The 27,459-nt window shown below is 41.2% G+C and overlaps 1 protein-coding gene across 2 annotated transcripts in view; it reads right to left on the bottom strand.

Moving 5' to 3' along the window:
* The window catches only part of wwp2 (WW domain containing E3 ubiquitin protein ligase 2), a 63,174-nt gene that overhangs the window by 16,496 nt on the left and 19,219 nt on the right, over window positions 1-27,459 (bottom strand). For both annotated transcript variants that reach the window (XM_085464791.1, XM_085464790.1), the window contains exons 6-10: window positions 22,345-22,423; window positions 20,330-20,487; window positions 19,052-19,295; window positions 18,021-18,110; window positions 12,492-12,666 (exon numbers count right to left, since the gene is read on the bottom strand). In XM_085464791.1, coding sequence (XP_085320917.1) covers window positions 12,492-12,666; window positions 18,021-18,110; window positions 19,052-19,295; window positions 20,330-20,487; window positions 22,345-22,423 — 746 coding nt within the window. The remainder of the gene's footprint in view (window positions 1-12,491; window positions 12,667-18,020; window positions 18,111-19,051; window positions 19,296-20,329; window positions 20,488-22,344; window positions 22,424-27,459) is intronic.

Here is a 27,459-nt window from a genome sequence, read left to right on the forward strand (position 1 = left end):
TCTCGCTCTCTTCTAGTGCTGCTGTGAAAGTAGGCAGGGAAGTGCGATGTCTGAGGGAACTGAGGGAACATTCATGCTTGTTCCAGACTGGACACCACCCACCTCCCTGGCCCCCACCCACCCCACGCCTGACAAAAGGCACCTTTATTCACCCTGGGCCTGGAAACCACTGTGGGGTTTACTCAGCCTGTACTCACACACACATACACACTGAAAATGAAAAAAAAAAAAAAAAGAACATGTGTGCGCCATGGTGTGGAAAGTTTGTCCATGACAAACAGTCAGTCAGTGTATGTTCTTATGGGGGAACACACACACACACACACACACACACACACACACACACACACACACACACACACACACACACACACACACACACACAGGAATATATTAGCATGAGTGGAAAAGCAGCTGAAAAGATGCTTGTTAGGAGTTAGCAGAAGATTTTTATCAAAAGGGACGATTTAGGTGTGTCGCAAGCAGCTTCAACAACATTCCCTGCACCACCAAGCAGAGTGCTCCTCATTCTCATGACAACATGTTGTGGTGCTGCTGTAAATAAAAACGCTGCTATTTAGCCATAAAAAGCTCCGCTTGGGAGAAAACCCCCCCGAAATCAATTAGAAAAACTTTTAGGCGGATTCACGACCTTTCTGATGGACAGCTGATCGACACTCTGCCAAACTTGCTGGGTGTGTTGCTGAGGACGTGAGTGAGTATGTGCAGTGCCATGAGGCCCACTGTCATATTTTGGGTAAAAACACTTTGTGTTTCTGCTCCAACATGTGTGGAGAGATGACACACAAACCAGGGACTGTATATAAAAGATGGATGCGGCGACTTTATACAGGTTGAAGCCTTAATGTTAGCATTTTGCTAAGTTGTTGCATTTGCATGATTCTAAGTTGACTGTGTGGGTGCTAATAAATGAACTACCACAAAAACAGAAGCACAAACCTCTTTAAGGTCTGTGCCAACTAGCAAGCCACCTAAACAAATGCTCCAGTTCCAACTATTGCAGTTGGGCAGCCCACCAGTTAATTACAGCCGCCACACCATTAACTTTACATCATCCCAGCACACAATAGTTATAAAGGGGACAAACTATCAATGATTTGGATTGTTTGGATTCAACCTCTTACCCCTAAGTTTAGTGATTATAATAGTGTGTCTTTTCTCTCAGTTCCCTGAACTTCAACCAGTCGCAGCAGATGCCCCGCCCCTCCCTGAGTCTGCTCCTGTCGGAGGTTCTTCCTGTTAAAAGGGAGTTTTTTCTTCCTGCTGCCGCCAAGTGCAAATTGAACCGAATTAAATGTGGAGCCCGAGCCTATTTCTAACACGAAACCTCTCAACTCAAACATGATATTGCATTATGTCTTTGGTTTCCTGTGTCAAATGATTCAAATCACTCATTCATGTTTGGATGAGCAGTTCCTCAAAAACCTGCAACTGGACAGTTGTAGCTGCAATAAATAACCTAATTTACACTCTTAGAAAACAGGCTGAGCACTGGTTTATTAAGGGGCGGGTTTAGACAGCACAGGTAGTCTTTGTTGTCTTCTGTTGGCTATGAAGGGAAGGTGGCAAACCAGCATTTTCCAAATGAAAGCTGGTGAACCTTCAAAGATTTTTTTTCCCACATAGACATATTGCACCACACAAGCAATGATTATTTCCTGAGTAACCATAAAGTGGAGTACTATCCACCGAATGTCAGCATCACCTTAAACACCATCCCGCCCCCCCTCCCTCCAAAAAATGTGACTGTGCCCATTTAAAGAAGCTGTGTCATGGAAACAGTGAGGGAACTGGGATGGAAAGGACTGGGCCTGCTGGAGGAGCAAGAGTGGGCACATAGCAGGGTTAAAGGGGGTGTGTGTGTGTGTGTGTGTGTGTGTGTGTGTGTGTGTGTGTGTGTGTGTGTGTGTGTGTGTTGTTCCCATCGACAGCCAATCTATGCCCCGGCGCCCCACCCTTATGGGTTTTCTGTGACTAAAAAAGGTAAAAGGAGAATATAATGATATAAAGACACGATGACTTCATCTTGGCTCTGACCATTCAGCTCTTCAGCAGCTTCCAGACGCAGTGAGGCTGGAGGGAAGAAAAGAAAAGGAGGCTGAGAAAACAAGGGAGGGGAGAGGAAGCGAGGGAAAAGCGGCGTGCTGGCACAAATGTGTGAAATAAAGGTTGGGTATTATGGACCTGGAAGAAATACGCCACAAAGGCCTCGTTCAAGGCCAGGCACCACAGGTGAAAATGGCAATTTCAGCTGGTTGCTTTTAACACTTCAGAGGCAAGTTAAAAAAAAACAAAAAAAAACAACACACAAAACAAAACTGAAATGCTTTTGCACTGTGAAATCCTTCGTCACATTTTGGTTGCAAAGAGGACTTGTTGCTTGCTTTCCACATCTGCAGAGAGCAGAGAGGATGGTGTGTGCACAGCTGGAGACGGGAAAATCTGAGGTCAGGGAGTTCATGAGCCAGTCGACACTTTATCTGTGTGGGTCTTTGAAACTAACACATTCAAACAAATTAATGGCTCATAATTGTCCAGTGTTTATGGTGCTGTGTGAATTTACAGCTGCACACCTATATGAGATTTTTAAAGATACTTTTACAACCTTAAACTAAAAGTGATGATTAACCACTCTTTTTCTTGATGTACTGAAAGATTTTCGGATTGATTATAATGTAATTTTCTGTGTTATGTGATGTATTAACAATATGCCAAAGAACATCTGACAGTGAAGTTAAAATGCTAAAAAAGAACTACAACATTTGAAGAGCAACACATTAAACTTGACTGACTTTCGAACATATTTTTGTCATTCTTTCCATGGGTAGGTGTAATAATGGGGCTAAACTGCCATGTTATCAATAACCTACTGCTGGATATTGATATTTTTCAGACTCTATGACTGTGACCACACTCACTGCTCCATCACTCTTGGTGTTAATCAAATGAACAGAACCTACCGTATTGAAACAGGAAAAGACTCACTGGGAGACAGCGAGGGAAAGCTCATCAGGAAACCTTAATAACTGATTAAAACTGAATTATAAACAAACAAATAAACAAAGACATGTGAAACATGTCCCGGGAGCCGGTTTTAAGCCCTCTGCCTTTCACTACCTCCTGATCCACACTGCGGCCCCAGAGGCTCGCCAACCAGCACCTGCCCCACGCCTGGATCCAGGGTAGGCCTGATAAACATGGTCCATTGTTTCAGAGGTCACTTTGACTCTAAATCAACCTTAGGCCAGCCCCTCACCCGGGACCAATCTGCCTTGGGAGACTCTACCAGGGGCAAAGTGACACCTGCTGGCATCACCAAAGCTCCTTTAACACAATAAAGGCGTGATTCATGGAGGGATTCTCAGAGGTTCACAGTAGAGGTTCTACTCCTCCACATGGAAAAGAGCAAATTAAGGTGTTTTGGGTATGACCAAATAGAAGGAGACCTCAGAGTAGAGCCAGGACCCAGGCTTCGGACAGTGGTGCCCCTGAAGAAGAGCTGAAGAAGGTGGCTAGGGACAGGGAGGTCTGGGAGGTCTGGTAGTTTAGGTAGCTTAAACTGCTACTGCCCCGTGAAGCAGCCAGAAATGGACAAACATTTATACTTACTTGCTGCTCTTTTCCTTCTAAAGGACAGTCTTCAGTTCAATTCAGCTCTATTCTTATCGCACCAAATCACAGCACCAGTTGTCTCAAGGCACTATATATTGTATGGTAAAGACCCTACAATAATAAACTGATACTGTGATGTATGGCAGACATGTAGGGCTGACTTGAGGTGTTGTCGTTATTATAGGTAACAGATACAAACACGTTGTTGTCACTCTGTGATTTTAAATGGTGTACATAGTGTGGAAACTAATTATTTTCAATTTTCCCAAAAAATATTTGAATGATTTTCTCAATTAATTGACTTTTAACTTGACTTAAATTCCAAAAATTATGAAGCATATTACACACTAACCTACTATAATGTCACATCTATTTGTGTTGTCTAGTCAAGTCTACAACCACACGTTAACTTCGCAAACGATGAAGGAAAGCAGCAAAACAAGAACGTTTCTGCTTGAAAGTGAAACACTGTTGCTGATGAATAAGTGATGTGAATAAGTGCATTACTTTATTACTTTTTATTACTAGTTCTAAACAATGTTGTCAAGCTGAGAAGACTTCTTTTTCTGAACGAGATTATTGGCCAAAATGTCTTTGGAAATTGAAAGGATACAGCACTAGCTCTTATGAAAACTGCCATGAGGGCTTAAAGACTCGATTTGACAGCACACAGTAAGTTCCTAATTGGTTTAAATCTTCTAATTTCCATGAATAAATTCACAATGATATAAAGACCAGCATGAGTGCAGTTTTATAGGCTCTGTTCATTGTTCCTTTCCTGTTATAAAAGTGCTCTATGACGAACTGAGTGTAAACAGAAGTCGACGTCACATCCAGTCATGTGGACTGTGTGAGTTTTCTGTTCAAGTGATAAAACACAGGGCTGATTCAGGTAGAGCTGTTAAGGAGTCCTTGTTGCAGCCAGAAAGGGCCAAAAGTTAGAGGGCAAGGGGGAAACGAGGGAGGGAGGAAGGCCTCTGAGGGAAGGTGAGGGGGAGCGAGTGAATGAGTGATGTGATGTGAGAGCTGAGAATGAAGAGGGTAAGAAAGGGGGAGGTTATCTGAAACGAGTAGAGATAAAACTACAGATATTTTTGAGGCGAAGCAGAAAACGGGGATTTTGGAGAGGGAAACGGGAGATTGGGGGGATTCTGGAGAGGCGACAGAAAGATTGGGGAGGGGTAAAAGGAAAGAGTAGAGGTAAATAAAAAGGAAAGGCAGAAATGGGGGAGGGCCGGAAAACAGCAGTTAATGACTGCGAGCTACTCTCACTGGGGCTTCTAACGAGCAGCAATTACTCGCCAAACACACATTTGGAACTTCTATCACTGCGAGGACTGCAGCTGCAATCATTATTTTCATTCCACATTAATGTGACAGTTATTTTCCCTCCTAACTGCTTTGTGGCTAAAATATCATGAAGGTAAAATCTGCTCAAAGAGATATACAATCTTTTTTTTTTACAGTCATGCGATAATAAAAAGTGCACAAAATATTCACATTCGAGTTAAAAAACTCACAAAGCAATTTTTTAAAATATCTTTTTGCATTTGTTGCAAACTCTTGGTTGGTTGGGATGAATCCTCTTGTACCATCAAGTCAAAACTTTTTGCCGTTTGAACGATGTTAAGATCTCACTGAAAACTGAAAGTTTAAAAGCTGTTTGTTTTTTCCACATCACTGTAAAGAGCTAGAAAAAGACAGCCCTCTACAACCCAACTGGCAAAGGTGGACCGCTTCCTCGTCAACTCTTCTACTACAGAACTGCGCTGCCCTGGCATGTGGGGACAGTGACATCCGATTTCATCCGTGTGTTCAAAAACATCTGTAAAGATCAGTGGGTGCTCTGTCATGGATTGGGGCTGCGTTTAACCCAGCGGTGTTGGAGATGTTGTGAAAATTGGTGGAATTGTGAACACAGAAAGGTACAGTCAGATTTTGACCCGCCATGCTATATCATTTAGAAAAGCTTCAGATTAATATCACTTTCATTTTATAGCATGAAAATAATCCTAAACACACTGTGAATGCTGTTAAAGCAAACCTCGGTAGAAAGACACACAGTGGAACACTCAGTCATGGGCTGGCCTCCCCAGAGCCCGGACCTCAATGTTACTGAAGCAGTGTGGGATCATGCTCACAGAGAATTTAAGAAAAAAAAAAATCAGCCAACATCCAAATAAGAAATTTCAATGTCCTTCAAGAACCTTGGAGCACTATTCCTGAAGACTACTTCAAGAAATTACAAGAAAGCTGCCTCAGAGAGGTCAGACTGTTCAAGGATAAAGAGGGTCACACCAAATATTGACTTTGAAACTTGTTACAGTTGTACAGGCTTTATTTTTCACACATATATATTGTAGCTCCATGTATGTTTGCAGATGTTAAATCGTTGTACCTATTTTCCATGTTCTCAACACTTTTGCACAATACCGTGCAGTAATGTGATGTTAAAAAGTGCCCAAGTTGCAGATACCACAAAAGCAGCTAACCTTAAAATCTCAAGCATTCTGTTCAAAGTAGGGCTGGGCCATATTATACCGTTCACGGTAATACCGGTATAATGTTAGGCAACGATAGGAAAATGACATATCGCGATAGAATGGGAGTAAAACGCGCATGCGCAGTGCCTTTGTTTTCATACGCACATGGCCGATTGTTGAGTGAAACAGATGAACCAGAATTGGTTTGTAAAAATGGTGCAACTTCAGTGATGTGGAACTGGTTTGGTGTTTGTCCGTCAGATACACGACAAAGCACATTTTTTTGCAGAACATGCAAGCGGCCGTTGTTATTGTCATATTTGTCGGACTAAGATGCTCTTAAATCTGGGAGTAATCTGGGTCCTAAACTCCGTATTCTTCAGGTCAAACAACACTGCAGCATCACTTAGAGTTAAAAACTGTCTAAATTCTTTCATCTTTAATAAAACGATCAGCATTGCTGCTTTACCAGGTGTAACTATAAAGTTTAACTTCCAGGCATCCATGAAAACAAAAGTTATTACATTTAACGGAGTTAGAAGTTAGCAGGAAGCTAGCGGAAGTTAGCTCGCTAGTTTCGCTAGTTACCTAAGCATGATATTGCATGTTCTGACTGAGAGATTTCTGAAAAAAAATCAAACGTACAGCTCTGCTATCACTTCCAACATAGATGAAGACAGGAAACTAAACAGCAGTGACGTTTGTAGGGTTACTGAAGTTGGGCTAGCTGGTATATAATGATGTGCTACGTGATCGCTAGCGACACAGCTATGTTAGCATAACATAAACAGTGAAGCTGGAGGACGAACACTAACACTTTTCCACTTATAAAAGTTAACGTGAAGGTTCTTCATGGTTAGAGACAAATGCAATCGCATGGCAGGATGCTGTAAACGGACCAAACTTCAGTCAGGAGAACAACTGAGACAATCCATCCACAATACGAGGTTAGTCATTAATATACTGCAACAACATGGGAATAGAGCAGCTGCCAGAGAATTCAACATTAATGAATCAATGGTACAGAATTGGAGGAAGCAAGAAGAATGAGTTTAATAAAGTTTGATTTATCTGACTGCTTTGTTTCACTTAATGTGCCTTATAATCCCGTGCACCTTATGGTCCGAAAAATGCGTACTGCACACTGCAGTTTAATGTTGCAAAGCACCTCTTTTTAACTTCAGTGGATATTATACATGGTTATGCTCAGGATATGTCAGCCCATTTCTACTGGAAATGCCTTTTGGTTAAACTTTCAGCAAGGAATTTGCATTTGCACTGTTACATTTTTATAAAGCTTTAATGTACATAAAAACCAGCTTCTTGTTTAAGTGAAAATAAATGGAAGGTTGTCTTTTTGCGCTAGTAATGTTGTGGAGTTGTATTTTGTCTCGCATCAATTATATCGTTGGTTATATCGTTATCGCAAATTTTCAAATATATATCGTGATAAATATTTTTGGCCATATCGCCCTGCTCTAGTTCAAAGTGTGTCCTATAGTCACTACCAACAAAATCGTCTCACCTCCCACTCTAAAAAAAAAGGCAGACACACAAAACCATCAGTAAGCAGCTGAAAAGTTTCAGTACTCGAGTGTCCAACTCCTTTACAACACCCAGTGCATGATTACTTTGGTGCCTGTGTTTATGGAGCTTTAGACAGTCCATGTTTTTGAGTGTGTGCACAGTCTCATTGCAGCGGCATGGTCCATTTAAGAGGGCGACTGGCCCCTTGGCTCTCTTTAGTTGTCATGTGCTTCAGAGGAGAAATGTGGCACCTGACCTCAACATTACAGCCCTGTGAACACATCTGCACCAACACACACAGAGGAGGAGCACATGACTGCATGGCAAGATCATATAGCTCCATATCACAATATCATCACCAATATTGCAAACTTGACTAATGGGACATTTACCAGTAAAGTTCCACCACAAACAAAAAAAAATGTAATTGGGGGGGAAAAATGGAAGAAAGCTTTGGAGGAGTCATGGTGAGAGTGTGAGCCAGGCAGCAGAACATGTGGCTGTGTTCACAGGAAAACTATGAAGAGTTTGTGTGTGTGTTCCTTGTTCACACACACTGGGACCATAAATAGTCGCTGCTATCAGCAGTGTGGGCATTCCAAGACAGAGCAGTGTACTATCAACACGGAGGGCAGACCTGACTCTTGGGTTTTCTCACACACTTGGAAGGAGAGAGGGAGGAAGGGAGGGGCGAGGAAAGAAAAAGTTTCCAGCTCGAACTGAACCTTTCTGTGCGGACATTAAAAACCTGAATGAATAGTGACACCGCTTATAACTTTGTTTTTGTTTGTTCAACTATTTTTACGTTACTTATACAATCTGACATCACTGGAAATGTTTACATATGGGCTAAGTTGGCCATTAGTCAGCCTCTGCTTAGTCTGCTCAAGGACCTGATTGAAAATATTCTTCACATCATCGAGTATCGGGGCCAAGCTCGGGTGAAGAAGTGGGGTCTGTTCTCAGACGATGCCTCATTGAAGATGCTGATCGTGTTGACACAGACATACGCTTTGCTGGGAAATTCAAATGTCACAACAAGACAAAGGTCAGGGAGAAAAGGTGAATTTGAGGTTTATTAGAAAAATTTAATTAAAAAAAATATACAAAAATTTGTGCACAAATTAAAAAGCCAAAACACTGCACTGTTGCACTGATTAGCTAAGACGAAGAGGACGTCTGTGCTGAAGATAACAGGTGACGCAGACGCCATCAAATAATCAGCAGACCACGAATCCTCCTTTAAATTCACTAGTTTGCGTGAAAAACACTGCTCATTTCCTCCTTTATATATTTATTCTTGAACTCTACCTGGGCAGAGAATAATCTTTGATAATGTTCATTTATCGTACACTGGAGCTTCAAACTATTCTAGCTGCATTTCCTCCTCCCTTTAACCCTTTCTTCTGATTGGCCGTCCCTCGCAATTAAAAAGTATGAAGAGCAGGTGGGTGGGGCTTCTGTCCCCATAGCTACAACTGATACAGATGACAAAACTCTTACCCCCTGTATGAAAATTTGATTTTCCAAGTACTGTTAAACAGTGCAAGGATTTTTAACGTAGCTTTTCCAAACACTGCTTTCATTATTTTACTTTATTTTACATTAAAATAAAATTATTTCACAAAATCAAAAAAACTATATTAATCAAATTAAACTAAATTATTAGCCTCCCTGATGCTAAATAGTCAGACGTGTATCCTCTTTGCTGGATAACAGCTTGAAGTTGTTTGTTGTAGTCTTACACACGCCCCCTGTTTTGTTTTTGGCAGGATGTGCTCGAGTGACAGCTCAAAGGTTTTTATACTGTGTGTAAAATAGGTGTCAGGCTTTAACTTGATTTTACAAGCTTTGAGCATTACAAAGTCAAAGCACATCATTGGACAGCAGTGATTTGTGCTGTGGTTCAATAAAAATGTCTAATAATCCTGATTTTTTTTCCAAAATAATTCTGTTGTTGTGTGCAAATTTAAATAATTTATGCTTTCTAAAGAAAAATAAGATATTTAGAAACGGTATGTTAAAATCCACTGCTCTGTTTAAAAAAAAATAATTAAAAGACTCATCTGTCTTAGGGATATCCTCGTTCTAAAGTCACGGCTTTCAGCCAAAGGGATTACTTTCACATAGACTTTGACCATGTATAATACAGCCATCCACCATTGTAACAGGATTGTGGAGAATAAATCTGACAGCATTCAGTATCAGATCGAGATAACAAACACTGATACAGCTTTCATCTTATATGAGAATGTGAAAAAAAGTAAAATAAAAGGAAAGACCGGTGATGTAATCAAAAGAGGACTGTTTCCATTTGATACGGACACCCTGTCTATGCATATCTGCTGATAGAGAACATCAATCCAATATCAGTGTTAAATGAATTAAATTAAAATTAAATTAGCACCTGAGAACAGGACCAAATAAACAATAATTCGCCTTCTTTATAAGCACTTCTCTCATTTCAGCTCAGTATTAGAGCCTTTACTACACAGGCTGTAATTTATGATCATGCTAATTTCTCCTCTCTCTGCTCTCATTCCGAGTGCACACCTGATAACAACATTATGCTTTGTAATCGTAAGAAGCCGACAGATGAATGATCGTTTTTGAGATGATTAACTGTGCAGGTTCACTTGGCTGCTGTTTTCAGTTTAGTTGAAAACTTCTGCAAACATAGAAACAAAGGAAAACTGCTGACGCAGCAGCTGGAAAGTATCTCCAACCTACCTACTGTTTGCTGTTGCTTCGTCTGTGCTATGTATAAAAGTCAAATGAGGAGATCGTGCCATTCTTTTTGGAGATTTCAGAGTGATCTGATCAACATAACACATCAATGCATCCCTAACAACTGCAGCAGTCCAAAGTAATTAACGTGTGTAGACAAGAAGTCAGGAAAAATACAAGCCACAATGAAGACCAAAGCTAACTTTGACAGTGTTTTCCATTAAATGTTTTGCCTTCAAGTTCAAACTCAGATCATGTCAAACAGATACTGTCCATCGTGAAATCAACAATGAGTGAAACAAGTGTAAAAAGGGAGGGACTCACTGATGGATAAAAGAGCTGAAAGATGATGAGAGCATTTAAAAAATGACTGGAGCAAAAAGGACAAGCTGATAAAAAACAAGTGAAGGTTGTTTCAAAGACGACAAACACGACAAAGGAATCAGACAGCTGGAAGCATATAAAATAAGCCGACACAAGCAGACAGAGTAAAACAGAAAGACTGAGACGAACACACAGATTTCATAAAAACTGAAACACCAGCACGGGGAGTGCAGGGCGGGGTGTTTTTATAGAAGCCTATAAGAGTTTTAAGGCGTTTTTTTACTAATGGTCCATTGAGAAGGCTCTGTTGTTTTAGCCCCATAAGTTTTTACTGTCTGGCTGCAATCTGACCTTGGCTGCTTCATGGAGAAGATTGTGATTGTCAGAAGTGCGGCCAAACATCAACTGGCTGCGCTGGAAAAATACTATAAACAAGTCTCAAATATCATCCCTAACCCCCCGCAGACGACGCCTTCAGACTGCTCGACTTACTCAAATCATACAGACATTAGTCTCGTGGTGCCTGCGTGACAGTCATGTCCAAATCTAAACAAAGCAAACGTTTTGTGCCAAATTCAAGAATTTCACCGTCTCCTCAGTCTAAATGAAGGACGGCTTTTCCAAAACATGGAATCTTCCGCCTCAAAAGTCTGGTGTTTTTAACCAACTTTATTTTCCTCAATTTCAAACCCGCCAGAATGGGGGAGGATAGCTGTGTCTAAACGACACAAAGAGACAGCTTTACTGAGACTAGGTGGCTATTACATTAATGTTCCTTATAGCTTGATTCAGACATACCAAGATACAGTACCGCGTTCCCTCTCGTCTCAGCACTTGACCAATTTATAGCCACCTTTCAATTCATTTCAGTTGTATTTATGTAATGCAAATTTACAACAGCATTTGCCTCAAGGTGGTTTATACTGTAAAGTAAAGGCCCTACAATGAAACAGAGAAAACTCTAATAACCAAATGACCTCCTTGGATTTTGCACTCAGCAACAGCGGGAAGGAAAAACTCCCTTTTAACAGGAAGAATCGGGCTCAGCGAGGGCAAAACACACTGTGGAAGAGACCCAGAGATTTTTGCAACCTCACTAGTGTAGTGCATGTTCATAAAGAATTTAACCCTGGGCATCTTTGGTTGCAACAATTCACATAATAAGAAATAATAAACTTCCAGGTTTAAAAAGGGGATATGTATCTACACATGCCTGCAAAGCCCTAAATACTGTGTAAATTTAGGGTTATGAAATCTGGGAATACGGTAAACTCCGTGTGCGTGTGGACCCTGTCCTGTGGACAGAGTGGCGCATGCAGTACTCAAAAAAAACTTTTAGCCAAAACATGAGAACTGCTCACCACTGCACTTCGTTTAAGTCCTAAACAGTTTAACCAGCAAGTTTAAAGGCGATCAGATGATCAGCTGTTGAGATAGATTTATGAGGAGTTGGATGGACAGACACACGTTTATGGTTTGGCTCAAAGCATTGACCAACACTGCCAGAAAAATAACCCAGAATATGTAAGTAGATGCTTGGTGTTATCTGGAAATGCTGTCACCACATAGGTTTATGCATCAGAGAGATAACAAGAGTCTGTTGTAAACATTTAAGGGCTTTAACCACCAAGGTTATTTGTTCTCAACTTGCAACACTGTAGCTTAAATGGATATATGCTACTAGTGGGGTTTCTTTCCAATTGTTCCAACATTTTTAAAGTATTCAAAAACATCTTTGACTGAGCTCTTTAAAGGCCAGTGTACTGCATGCTGGAAACCACTAAAACCCTGTGGTACCTGGTAGAGGAAGCGCTGGCTGAACTGGTGCATGGCGCCCTGCAGCTGGCTGCGCTGGCTCTGCCACTGCTGGTAGTTTCGCACAGACTCGGCTGTAGGCCTCTGCCACGTGGTGGTTCTGGTGTTGTGGTCCACATAGTAGAACCTGCCCCGCTGGTCCACTCGTTTCTCCCAGCTGCAAGGGGGGACGCAGAAAGGGTTAGTCGGGGCAGCAACGGGCGCTGTGCCTTTCAACAAGATTTTATTAATCGCTTCAAGAGTGGGTGGTTGCATCGAAAAGCTGCTGATAGCAACGGTACTTATTTATGGAGACGAGGAAAGAGAAACAGACGAGAAAAGGAAGGAAAACACAGTGAGGAGGCAGATAGAGAGTAGGATTCAGGAAAGGAAAAGAGGCAGGCATAAGGAATGTTTCCGATGGAAAACTGTTTAATGCTTCCTTTTTAAGGATGTTTTAAGATTATTCCAAAGTCTCAATCTTGCTTTGGATTAGTGCTCCAGTAAATCACCTAAAAATCAGCTGTAAGAGACAGAGACTGAAGCTAGCTGAATTTTGTTTTAGTACGTTATCACTTTAGCTTAGCCTGAAATATCAAGTAGTTTATTCTCCTTAAGCCGACGCCTGGCGTTACGCATGATGAGTAAAAACAATGGAATATGTCAGGTTTCTGACTGAGACTAACCATGTCCTTCATGTGAGTGCTCAGTTGTTTATGTACATGCTATTCTTCCCCTGAGACAGGAGGTCTGGACTTGGACTGAGATAGTGACAGTCTACTTAAAGACAAACACACAAAGAATAGACCCACAGAGGACAAACGCATGAACAAAGCCCCCCTCCCCAACACACACAAACCAGCTCCCCAGGCTCACCAGGACCGACTGCTGCTCTGCTGCTATTCTTGTATCTCTGACTTAAGTTCAACAGAATTTGGTAAAGAGAAAACAGCATCGACTTCCGAAGGCTAAAAACACTCACTGCAGATACAGACCAGCTTTAAAAAAAATCCAAATGCACACAGACAGCCTCAGATAGAAAATAAATAGTCGTGCACAGCAGCACCACACCTCCACTCTTGTCTTGCTACATTTTTTCTTTTTACCTTTCATATATTTGGAGAACAGCACAACTGCTACTTAACGACTGATTGAAATCAGCATAATACAAGCAGTGTAGCTGGCTCACACAGAATCAGTATGACTGGAGCCGCTGCCTTTCAGTTTGTCTAAAGTCCAGGACCGCTCGCTGCAAACCTGAGTCTCTAAACAGGCTCAGTTTTGTTGCACTGAAGCATATATGCAAACTCACATTCAGGCTGCAGGAGGAGAACTGCATGGAAGATTTAGTTTACCAACCGAGGCTAAGAGTTTACTTGCTGCATCATGTTTTATTGGATGCCTGCATATTTATATAACACAAAATGGTAATAATTTTCATCTGTTGGGTATTTAAGCCTTTAGTGCCCAGCAGAACAAGCTCACAGTGAGATGGAAGAAAATAAAAGACATGCAACAGAAGATCCTGGACTTGGTTACATCTTAGGACAAAGACACACATTACGCATTTCTCAGGACAAACAATCTTCTTGAAAAGTAACATGCATAGTTAGGTCAAGGTAAGTGGAAATAATTAGTTTTAATGCCGGCCCACAATAATAATTTTTCATCTACTTGTTAAATTGTTAATGATGGGGGAAAAAGTACAGTTCAAATTCTTTTTTAAGTCAGGCTTTTTGGTTCTAATAACCAGACAGCAGCCCCATGTTCAAAAGTTAGTAACTAAAAAATGGTAACAAATACAATGAAAGCAAGCGATCCAATAAGGTGTTTAATTAGATAAATTACTATTACATATATAATATTTAAAAACACTGCTGAGCTCTCTAAGAACTTGATATGATATTTTATATGATACTAATGGGTGACGCAGTGCATGAATGTAAACACAGACAAACCAGGAGGATCATGTGACAGCCCCGGCAAAGAAGTCTCTTTCTCAAGGACACTTCAGTAACACGGATGACTGCAAACACAGCGAGTTATTTGGTGGAGGGACAGTCTGTCTGACCACGATGCCTCTGAGCTTTCTTTAAAATGCACAAGAAAACTCTGCTCCCTCTCTGATATTAGCGCTGGCTTGTTATTTACTGGAGCCGAGGAAAATCCCAGAGCCCACAGAGGCCCGTCTGAGTCTCTCCTCAGTTGGGCTATCTGTCTCTGACGCTCTGTACCAGTTATGGTACCATGTCATTAACCATCTACTCTGCGTATTTCCTGGAATTTGTAGACTACAGTCCCATCACCATGTTCAGATCACACAGTGCAGTGTTGAGCTTCGTTTGAATAGTTCAATCATTATTTATAACCGTGTCAATCAAAAGCAACACTTATTAGCTCCGTCTCCTGTCTGTGCTTGACTTACTTAAACTGCTGAATTATTGGTGGGAAAAAAAGGTAATAATGAAAAAAACAACATTAGGTGAACAATATGAGCATTCAGTGTCGATTCCATTTTGGGTTATACTCCAAGCAGAAAGAGTTAGTTGCATCTTCAAGCGGCTGAGATGATTTCTTCTGTAGAGTGGACTCAGAGTTAGTGTGAGGAGTGCAGACAGCCTGGAGCCGCTGCTCCTTATATCAAAAGGCCAAAGCTGGTGGTTCAGGCATTGGGATGGGACTGGGATGCCACCTTGATGCATCCTCTTTTGGAACCTTATTTCTCCCATATTAGATTCTCTTCATTGGCTCCCTGTTAAATCCAGAACCAAATTGAAAATCCTTTTCATCACTTAAGGTGATGACTAATCAGGCTGCGTCATATCTCAAAGACCTTATAGTACTGTATCAATCAATTAGAGCACTTTGCTCTCAGACTGCAGGCTTACTTGTGATTTTTAGGATATTTAAAAACAGACATCTGGAGAACCAGCTTCCAGTATAGATCTGGAAGAAAGACACCCTCTCTACTTTTAAGATTAGGCTTCAAAGTTTACATTTTGATAAAGCATATAGTTGGGGCTGGACCAGGTGACCCCTGAATCCTCCCTTAGTTATGCCAAAATACATCTAAGCTACTGGGGGCTTCCCATGATGCACTGTGTTTCTTCTTCACTCACAATGTGTTTATATACCTCTTTGTATTGAATCATTAGTTATTATTAATCATCTCTGTCTCTCTCCCACAGCGTGGCTTCGTTCCTTCTTCCTCACCTCACCCCCAAACGGTCACAACAGATGGCCGCCCCTCCCTGCTGGAGGTTTCTTCTAAAAGAGTGTTTTTCTTTCCCATTGTCGCCAAGTGCTTGCTTATAGGGGGATGTAGCACTTTAAGATGACTGTTGTTGTGATTTTGTACATTATAAATACAATTTAATTCAAAAGAAGTAAACTGAACAGAATTAAAATGCAAGAATTTATACCTTTAGGTGTATCGTTAACCAACAAAGAGTGGATAGTCAAAAAACAAGACAGAAAAGGTAATCTCACATGGGTTTCCCGTGGAGGGCAGAATGAGATTAAAGCTTCAGGCCGGGCTCGGTCATGATAGCTTCAATCTGAACTCTGGTTTGTTTAGCATCAAAGAAAAAATACTGTTGCTCAGTAACACAGCCGCAGATCTGATTACTGCTTAAGGCTTTGTTAAGTTTTTCAGACTGACTTTTTAAGTGGAAATCACGGCTACACTTTGGTCTGGCATGCTGTACTTCTTCTTAACTCTAACCATTTTAGTCAAGATGTAATCATTTGATGTTTTGAAATGCTATACTGGATATAAACAAAAGCTTTTCAGTTTAGTCTGTTTGGTCTAAAGAAATTTTTGAGCTTGTGACGTGTTACTGCTCACAAACCCTGCAAATGATATGATGAAGAACAATGTGAGAAGCTCTCCTCAGTCTGGCTTTGGATTGCTTTCTTTAAAAAACACTATTGCCTAACTACCCCAACCCCACCCCCTTCATCCTCTAAACAGCTCCTGATGTGTACATCTGGAGCGTTAGCGCGGTATTAGCTTGCTAATTGATCCTCTGAAGGGCCACAACGGCCATCCGCCAGCACAGTGGTGGGTGGAAGTACATGTGGCATGAAGAAAGGACTTTTGTTCTCTGGGCCCCCACGCTCTCGTTCCTTGTATGGAAAATCTGAGGTGGAGGTTTGGGGGGGGCAACCTTTTCCTAAAAACAGCCTCTCTTTCTCTCTGTCACCCAGGCAAACGCTCTGAAAATCAATCAATACTCACTCCAAGTAAAAATGTGGTAAATGGGCTGAACTCTGGCAGAACACTGTACTCCAGAAGAGGGAGAAACAGTGTTCTCGTTACGATGCCTCCGCACACAAACACTACGATCAAGCTGCAGCGTTAGGCACAGTTACAGTGCAATGTGTGTGTTTATGCCAGAGAACATATAATGTGCTCTTAATAAAACAAGAAGCTTTGATCGGGCAGAAACCAAGACTGGGAGGGAACTTTATATGTTCAGCTTTAATTTTAAAGTCACAGTCCACCCAGAACTGAAATTCTTGTGGCAAGTTCACTTCAATGGAATTGCTGCAATCAGAGCTCACAGGGGTCAGATGCCCCTCCCACCAACTCAGAGGCTGTTTTGGCTCGTTTCAACAGAACGCTGTCAACTTTAGCAGCCAGTCAGCTGATGTGCTTCACAAGGGCCTCAGAACAATAAAGCGTCTCTCATTTCCTTCTGTCCCACAACACCTCTGCTTGCTTTTCCATCGTCGACACTGCTGACTCACACACTCCACTGCTGTTTAGTCATAATAAACTCCATTCTCTTTTGGCCAGTTTTGCTTTAAGTTTTACTTTTTTCTTTGATAAAACATTCTTTTTTTTTTGTCATTTTGACTTTGATGTTTCAGGAATGATTTAGGCGTCGGCCTAAATCATTGTGGCACAGGGCATTTCAACCAAGTCCAGTTTGAACCTAATGTCCTCAACCGTTCGGTGCAGGGCAATGAGATCAAACTGCGCCTTTATTGTCTACCTATGCTGACGTGCAAGCCTGGAACAGAAACAGTACGTCATGATTTCAACCTGGAACAGAACACTTGTTTATCTTCAGTGGGGTTTTTTTTGTCTAGATGCTGAACTCCGCTGTTGTTCCTTTTCCCGGACAAGCCAACTTTTTACACAATCAGCTCTCAACCTACGAAAAGTGTCATTACCACTGGGCAAGGACGGCACACAAGTGGGCCTCTGTATCTTCTGTAATTACCATAATCCTCCTCTCTATGTAGCCAAATAGACACAAATGTCAGACCATTAATCTGAATCTGGCATAAATGGTTATTTAAGGACAGATCCTGCTTTTCCCCAGTTACGTTACTGTCAGATGGTGAAGCTAAAAAAAGTGGCCACAGATATCAGAGGAAACGGTTATTTTCAGACAGGTGATGACTGAATGCCCTTTAGTTTACAGAAAGGAATGTTGACACATGCATTAGCCTAACTTTACGTAACCCTAAACAACCAGTGCACTGATGGAGAAAACACATTTAAAAGTGCTACGGGCGCACCCCGGTGGCAGTGGTCTCTCCCACGTTGTGGTTTTGGTGTTGTGGTCAACGTAGTACACTCTGCCATGAGGCAACACCCTCTGCTCCCAGCTGCACAAAGAGAGAAGAGACAAGCACGCACAAATATTCATTTACTATCACACCGAATACATTCCAGCAACGAGATATCCAAGATTTTCTTGGACTGCCAAATACATCTTAAGTTTTTTTGTTTTGTTTTTAAAGTAGTCAGGGAGTGTCCCTTAATGTAATAAACCTCTAAATGCATCTCGCTCACCTGCAGCCATCCACACACTTAAGCTTTTTAGGGGCACTGACTCAACAAGTGTTGCTGAAGTTTTATCCTCTATAAAAAAAAAATCATTCACCTCGACCTCTGTAAACACACGACTCACACTGGAAACACCATTTTAGTCTATCAGTAAAATATTCTTTTCTGACATATTGGTGGCAGTCATCTCATTCTGTGCTTATTCATCTGATAACTATTAATGAATCCCCACTTTTAGGTTGAAACTGCAAATATACACACACTACGCAGATTCTTACAAAACTATTGGAAGATTTGACTGGGTTCAGAGTTTCAGAGGCAAATATGGTGCTGGTAATAAAACGAATAAAACTGAAATAGGTGAAGTAAGCTACAAGAAGCAAAAATATATATAGAAGGCAGACTTCATTTTATTACAGGATGAGGAATGAAAAGGAAATTAAATGTTTTAGTATGGGAGGACTCAACTTTCTCACAATTAAATACTTATGACGCATTCACAGTTTACACGAAAGATCCGGGCCTACTCCAGCATCCATACAAAGTTTATCTATACACAATAACAGATTATTAATCACTGCTTACTTTTAACATTTAATGTGCTAGCATTTTTACATGTAGATACAGCAGTGTGTGTTTAAGATTTTCTTAAACAATAAATATTCCTCTCGTTGTTTCTGTGGCAGTCTTTCGTATCGTTTATAGTTTGCTGCTCAAACTACAGGCTGACTATGAGATGCTGTGACACACTGGCTCTTACCCTGCTGGGAGTGAGTCTGTGGTGGGCTCTGTGGTGCTGTTGCTGGCCTGCTCTGTGCTAGAGGTGGTGTTGGAGCTGGGCTCCACTGAGGCAGCTGGACCCAGGGCTTCCTGCTGACCAGGAGAGGGGCTACTGCTGCTGCTGCTGGCAGCTGGAGACCTGCCCGAAGGAGAAGATGGAGGAGGCGTGTGTAGGGACACGCCGCGATTGTTCTCCAGTCCATTAGACGTCAGCTCAACCTTATCTGAGAGAAGACACGGGCAACAAGAAGCATAAGAAAAGCTGGGAAGATGATGTGATGCGTTCTTACAGTCAATTAAGAAATTACGGTTTAAGAGTGAGTGGACTGATGGCTGCATGAGAGATGATTTGGGACCAAGATAGACAAACAAACGTTTTTTTTGATTGGTTGATTACAAGTAGCTGAAGCATCTGCTGTATATTACTCAGCTACTCTCTTTTCCCACATTTCCTTTCTCTCCACCAGTGCTGTCAAATAAAGGCATTAAACGCTTCCAATGACCTTTAAATTAAATGTTAAGTTTGGCAATCTTTAGACGGTAACACAATTTCAAGCTTCAAGTTTGGCATTTGCACTTGGAAGGTGTTTCTAATTCCCCAAAATGAGTGGGCGATCCTTAGGCTGCAAAATAAACAAAAATCTATCTGCCTGTGAGAAAATCACCGAAGGATGCACACATACAATGTTTTTATTGACTGAAGCCCCTGCAGTAGCCTTTCAGCATATTTTTCAGCCTGCTCATCTCGATAAGTTGCTTAATTGAATCATTTTGTTTAATTTTGTTTAGTGTGTTGAACGTCTTTCAAAACTGACACTACGCATATCTAAAATTGTCATGTGACATATTTAGGAGTGGATAAAAACTTTTTGATTATTTTCACTACAGCTCATCTCCTCATAATTCTTTTTTATCACCTAGAAAATGGTAGAAAGTGTGAAGAATTCCCATTATCTCTTTTATGTTTCTACTTTTTCTGACCTAAAGTCCAAAATTTCTCTCATTTGTGACAAAGTAAAGCTTAAAATCCATTTTCCATACGAAGCATATATAAAAGCTGCTGATTAAATTTCTGTAAATAAACAGCTGAAATATTATCTTAGCCACATCTACCATTCGCTGTAGCGTGGTGTAACGTGGTTATTTTCTTGGATGCTCCCTTTTAAAAGCTTCCTCAGCAGTGTAACCACGTAAATGTAAAAAGCCTGTGTTCTTAAACTGTGCGTGACACCGTGGCGAGGTGAGCAGACTTTCCTACCTGCGCTGTTTCCGGGGCTGCCGTGACTCTTAGAGGACTGCCGGCGAGCAACGCGTCCGGGGATCTGCTCCTCACTCAGATCCCCATTTGTCAGAGAGCTCCCTCTGGAGTCCCCCGAGGACTCACCCTGCGAACCCCCCACTGAGTGCCTGTTGCTCCTGAAAACAGAGAAAGAAAAGAAGAAGACATATCAACATCTGCACTTACTTTATTCACCTCGTCCTTTTATATCCTTTGTTTTGACGACTCACAATTCAACCACACACGCAGAGGTGTCAGCTGCTTTTCCTCTCTGAACACTATCATATTTTCCCCAACGCTAAATATAACTTTGCTTTTCTGACGAGAAAGAGAAAAGCACGATGGCTTGCCCCCCCAGGACTGAGGAATGCTGGGGCCGAGCTTGGACGGCGATCTCTAGATTCAGTTGTTTACGCAGCTCAATAAGGAGAAGAACTAACAGTGCAGTGTGCACGTCTGCATGTTTTTATGACCATGTTCATGCAATGAGAACACTTGAGAACAGCATAAGAAGCCTCTCATCTTGTCTGTTGGTGGCATCTCTTCATATGCAGTATAGAGATGTTGACTGCCTCGCCATGACAGCAGCGGTTTAGGCTCTTGGCTGAACTGTGCTTAATGCCCCCCCACAGTGTTTAGAGGGAAATACCATCTGACCCCATGCACTCCCGCAGCAAAGCTTGGAAATAAATGCAGCCTGCTCCACTATTTATTATCTCGCTACCATTCTAGCCAGTGAGAGCTGCGTCTGAAACCACACTTGGGGGGGGGGGATAACATGCTGGCACTCTGCATAAGTGCTTCAGTCGAGTGGCTTCCTCCACTCGACCCTTTTCTTCTCTTTTCTGCATTTATTTTGATTACAATTACGCCTGGGGTTTATGACTTTCATAAACAGTTTTTTAGAAACGGGTTTGGAAAGTTTAGCATTGTATTTATTATTATTGTTCTTACTGTACCACAACGTCTGCAGACTTTCTAAAGCGGTGGGATTAAAGAAGCCTCTTTTTCTTTGAAAAGGCATTTTTGGTTTGTTAGGCTATAAAGAATCACAAAGTCTTTTAAAAATCTGACTTATGGAAATAAACATTAAGACAGAATAATGCTGAAATGATGGCTTTTATAAATACACTCTATTATTCTGGTGTTCAGCTATTCAACAGGAGATAATCATGACTTGTATTTGATGTTTTGCTCGCCTGATATGCCAGAAAAGTGAATCTCTTTGGAGTTTTATTGGCTATTAGAAAAAATGAGCTGATTTTTATTTTTTTTTATTTAATGTTTTAGACATAAGCTATAACTTTAGCTTATCTAATGCAATATATCCCGCAGGAGATGCCAGTACAGTCTACAGTATTCCCCACATAACTCATAAAGAAGCTCTAATGAAAGCTGGCTACAGTGTATGCACCTCCTTTTGTATATCTTGTTATATTTCATGTTATAATTCAGAAATTTTATGAGCCTAAATGTCACTGTTCATTATGACAGCCATGGAGTTATGACAATTAAGAAATCCCAGACTTTTGGGCCATCTGTCCTGCTGTGTCACCCCAAGCTCTTCAGGAGCTGGAGAGCAAAACAACAATATCCCACGACGTGCTCTAATAAAATAATAAAATAAAATATCAAATTTCCCCTAGATGACAGCAAGCTGTGCAGATCCAGGAACCCAAAGTCCGTTTTATGCAGATGCCAGATGGTGGGAATTATTACACCGTGACGCAAACGCAAAATTTTGGGAAGGGGATAAATGATCCCCTTTCTTGTGTGGAGAAAACCACAACTAACCACCACATATGTTGGTAGAAAAAGATTCAGAGTCTTGAACTGAGCTATTTCCCAGAATCCCCCGTTACATGTGTAACGGCACAATGAGTTGGATGTTAACCATAGTTTTACTCCATTAAAATATTGTTGAAGCATTGTTGAGGACTGTACCCAAATCCCAAACAGTCACAGTGTGTGTGTCTTTGTGTGCGTTTTCTGACCTGGCCTGTGATCCCGCTGTACTGGGAGTCTCCTCGCTCTGTGTCCTCCTCAGGTTGGGTCTATCCGACTGAAGTATCTCTGCAACAAAGACCGATTACATCATTAGTGGACAGACATACACACGGACACATCCATATCACGCTCCTACCAGCACAGTAACAGTTCAGCAGTGAATCCTTGACTAGATAAAAATTAGTCAAGTCTCCTTTAGCTTGTGACAAAACAGTGACAGTTCGGGCTGTTTCTGTCTCCTGCAGTAGACAGCCCTGTTACTATAGCAACCCAATGCAGTCCAATAAAGAAATAAAAGAGGAGGATGTAGAGTCAGGTTTGGTTTAATTCACTAAACAGTCACAGGGCCAAACAAATGCACGTGCAAGGTTTCTGAAACTAAAAATAAGGATGTGTGAAATTAATTAATTTAGTGTACTATTTAATTCACGCAATATTTCTGCAAGGTAAAACAGAAGGTTTAACCTCAGACACCACTGTTTATCTGCAGGAAATGTCACACTTGGTTTTAGGGCAAACAAAAAATTCCCAAAATGTGTAAAATGTCCATCTGCATCTAAAGGTCAGAGGTCACTCTTTCGAGGACGCAATGTTCACATTTTGGACAGAGAAGACAGATGGTTTGAACGAGGAGTAAAAGAAGCCATCTATGTCCACTGTGAACGAACATCTCGGATGAGAGGTGAAACATCTTCAAGGAAACTTAAAGAAGTCCAGATGCTTTTCTTTCCAAGCTTCTTAGACCAGGGGTGCCCAATCCCGGTCCTCGAGAGCTACCGTCCTGCAGCTTTTAGATGCATCCCTACTCCAACACAGCTGAATCAAATGGTTTGATCTCTACAGCATGCCATCATGTTTGGCAAAGGCCTGATAACAAGCCATTCATTTGATTCAGGTGTGTGGGAACAAGGATGCATCTAAAAGCTGCAGGACGGTAGCTCTCGAGGACCGGGATTGGGCACCCCTGTCTTAGACTATGATGACCTGGATGACTGAGAACCTTCACAGACATAAAATGTCAAATATACAATTAGAAATGTTATATTTTCCATAATAAATACACTATAGTGAGAACTGGGCTCACATCTGTCAATCTGGACCAAGTGACAATCCTCAGGGCCGGGCCCAAATGAAGCAAACACATACTATAATCATCAAAACCTGCAGTTCCTCCAATGGCCACTGGAGGCTGGCTCTAAATTTGAGACAATCCCCATGGACTCGTATGAGAAAATGTCCATTTTCAGCAATTAAATAAAGAGGTTTACAACCTGGCACTAAAACATTGTTTGTCTTCTTTATAACGGCTGCACATGGATAGGAGTCTATGACTGACAGTTGTGCTAACAGGCAGCAAATCACTCAAATGAACCTCTGAATGGTTCAGATGTTTGATCTGGACAAAAAAAAAAAAAAAAAAAAAGATGGATGGATGGATTTTGGATGAAATTATCTCAATAATCATAAAACTATACAAATACAACATACACAACTGATTTGCTGCTCAAAAAAAACTTCAGTTGCTAGTAGGGCTGCTCAATTAATCGGATTTTAATCACGATTACGATCTGGGCTTTCAACGATCATTAAAAATGACTGAGCCGATTATTAGCCCCTCCCTCATTTATCCGCGACACCTTAAAGGCCGGTCCGTGAAAATATTGTCGGGCATAAACCGGTCCATGGCGCAAAAAAGGTTGGAGACCGCTGATTAAGAGGACCCGAGGGAAGCTCGGAAAGCTAAGCAGAAGTTATTTGGAGAGTGACTGCCGTTGGTTGAAAAGAGAGTTTAAAAAAAAAAAAAAAAACTTCAGTGGTGTTGCACACCATTTTATATTATTTTTTTAAAGTCATTGTTAACCCTTTAAAGCCGGTCAGAGCAGCACGCTCCGTTTTGCGTAACTATTGTTAAATCCCTGTAGAACCTGAACCGTGTAAGCTAGCGCAATAATTTGTTTTGCATATGTAACCGGAGGAGTTGTACTTACATCTGATGCCATCAGCTTGTCCTCGGTCACGGTTTCGTTCCACATATAGCTTTGCAAAAATTGCATAAAAAGCGCTTGCAGGAACAAAAACATAATATTCCAGAAACACGCTTTGCCGTTCCTATCAGCTGTTCGTAACACTTCCCACAGTGAAATGATGCACATGCTGTTTTCTTTGCAAATTTGCATCATAGGATTGTTTTTTGTTTTTCCTGCAGTATATAAAAATTGCTGTATCTCCAAAATAAAACTATGAAGACACTCAAAATAAATTTCCTGTGGTGGGAAACTATTTTTTGCAACTTTATTGTATTTAAAGTTTTGAGGGATAAACCTCTTAAATTTCTCCAAGTAGAAATATATGTAAACAAAACAAAAGCGATTTTCAATTTTTTTTGTAGTTTATTGCACTTTTTTGCAATTTATGTAATTACTATGCACTTAATGCATACATATTATTAAAATATGGGCTATAACAGTTGTATTGATGTATAGCAACTTGAAATGCTCCCACAAATGGCACTACAGCATGTAAAAAAATAATATAAGCTCTGGTGGACTTGGTTCTATAGTAGGTCTTAAAGGGTTAAATAAATATCGTCAAATAATCGTGATCTCAATTTCAGTGAAAATAATCGTGATTATCATTTTTGCCATAATCGAGCAGCCCTAGTTGCTAGTAAACTATATATAACTAGCGAATGATTCCACGTGGTGATTCTCCTTTATGAGCAAAGTTTGCAGAATAAACATCAAGTTGCATTCAATAAAAACTTAAACTAGTGAATAAAACCGTAAACCCATCAGGATGTGTTCACTTACACCACACAGTAAAAGAGCCAAGCACTGTTCACAAATGAAAGACTTTGAGTCGCCCCCTGCTGGCCATTATCAAGAATGCAAGATCAAGGGACTTCACATTAGCTTAGCTTTACAGACTCTGAAGATACATCTTGCGAATACAATCCATGTTTCCTATCACTTCGTTACCATCGCTGATAACAGGCGAAAAACTTTCAGACAAATTAACTTTTTAAAATCACACTTTGAAGCAAGTATTGACAATCCTGGCTAAAAAACTCGAAGCAAACTCACTAAGCAATAAGTTCAGCTTCCCTAACATCATCATTATCAGTCCCAGTGTCTTCTAAGACAGCGGTCCCCAACCTTTTTTGCGCCACGGACCGGTTTATGCCCGACATTATTTTCACGGACCGGCCTTTAAGGTGTCGCGGATAAATACAACAAAATAAAACTAGTACCCGTACCGAAAAAAGAGAAGATTTATTCATAACACACGTGAAAAGACCCAGGAAAACCGAGTAAACGATAAAAACGATAACAAAATAAAGCTGAAAACCGATAAAAACCCTGAAAACCATACATTTCACACCTGAGCCTCAACTCTCGCGGCCGGTACCAAACGACTCACGGACCAGGGGTTGGGGACCGCTGTTCTAAGACACAGATTTATCGTCGCACTATGAAATTTGCGGTGGTTACCTGTCCCTGCATCTCAGAACTGTACAGTAAATGACAAAGTGCTCATACTGAGGCTTTGTGTGCACAAATAAAACAATAACCCTGAAAACCATACATATAGACCTGACACATGTGGTGGTGGAAGCACAGTTGGCGGTTTAATAGAGACCATTCATGCTTGTATGTATCGAGTAGTCTGTGCTGGTTTGTGTGCGCAGTGGTATGTGGTCTTGGCGGTGTGAGGGACTATACAGTCCCAACTGTGACTGAAAGCCACAGGCCTGTAACGCGCTTTTCATTAACACTCACTTTCTCCTTTACACACCACCTTCCTTCGTGCCGTGGGCACGACAGCCTCAAATGGCATCCATGTTTACACATTTACATATCCCGCTATCTAAGGTAAAGAAAACAGGTAAAGTCTCACTGACTCACATACTTACACACACACGCGTGCGCACACACACACACACACACGCGCACACACACACACACACGCGCACACACACAGCACTATTTTAGAGCTATGAAAGAGCTTCTTGTGAGCAGACCTGGTGGACATACAGAAAAATAAACAGTGGTCTTGAGGAGAAACCATTGTGTCATAGCCCGCTCACTGAGTTCATCATCCCCCATCCCGCGTAATGGTCCAATTACTGCTCTGGTGTGTGTCTGTCTGAGGTGGTATGCCTTCTCAACATCTAAACTTCAGTGAAAATAACAGAGGGCACACATTTCAGTCACACAGCTGCTATGGAGAGACTGGAAGCTTTGGCTTACTTGTTTAACCTCAGTGTCCACTCGGATTAGCCCCTGTGAAAGAGAACACCTTTGATTTAAGACTGCAATAAAAGAGGTCGATGAGGCCGAGCCCAGAGGTGTTCACTGATGTTAACAACGACACAAAATGAACACATTCACACAACTTGCAGCCAGGGCGACAAATGAACTGATTATGACAACACTTAGATGAGGGTCTACACCAGAGGTATTAAAGATAAGGTTCGGGGCCAAGAATCAGCCCAGCAAAGACTCCAATTTCGCCCACTGGACAGCTTTAAAAATATGAAGGAGTGGAACTTAAACACAGACACCAACCCTAATATCCTCATTTGCCACACATCCTACTCCAAGGCAATTAAATAATAGATAAACAATTAAATTACAGAAAAGCTGCAGTTTTTCCACAATTTACTACAGAAATGTATGTTTGTTTAATTATATAATTAAAGGACGTTTTTAGCAAAGGACTACAGGGACCTTTTCTGTAATTTTACACATTTATCATGTAGTTTCATGCTTCAAGGCCCAATTATCAAAGTTTGATGTCCCTGGTCTACATGAAGCACCGGGGAGACGGTCATCAACTGGCCATTTGTTATTTGTAATGATGATCGTAACAGGTCTTCATTGCATAAAATTTCATTGCAAATGGAGCTTATTTTTAACCTGTATCGTGATATTAGGATTTATGAGTAACTACAAAAACAAATATTGGCTTTTTAAAACCATGAAATATCGGTACTGGTATCGGTCTTAAAATTCCTACACTGCCTAAACTCTACATAACAAGTAACAGGGCTCGCAAAATCGCTGTCCCGACGTCCCGGGGCTAGCGATATCTCTGGTCGG

Source organism: Copadichromis virginalis, linkage group LG7 (assembly GCF_057382275.1).
Source record: "Copadichromis virginalis isolate Kocher_CV1m ecotype Utaka linkage group LG7, C_Virginalis_male_GT1.1, whole genome shotgun sequence".
NCBI lineage: Eukaryota > Metazoa > Chordata > Actinopteri > Cichliformes > Cichlidae > Copadichromis > Copadichromis virginalis.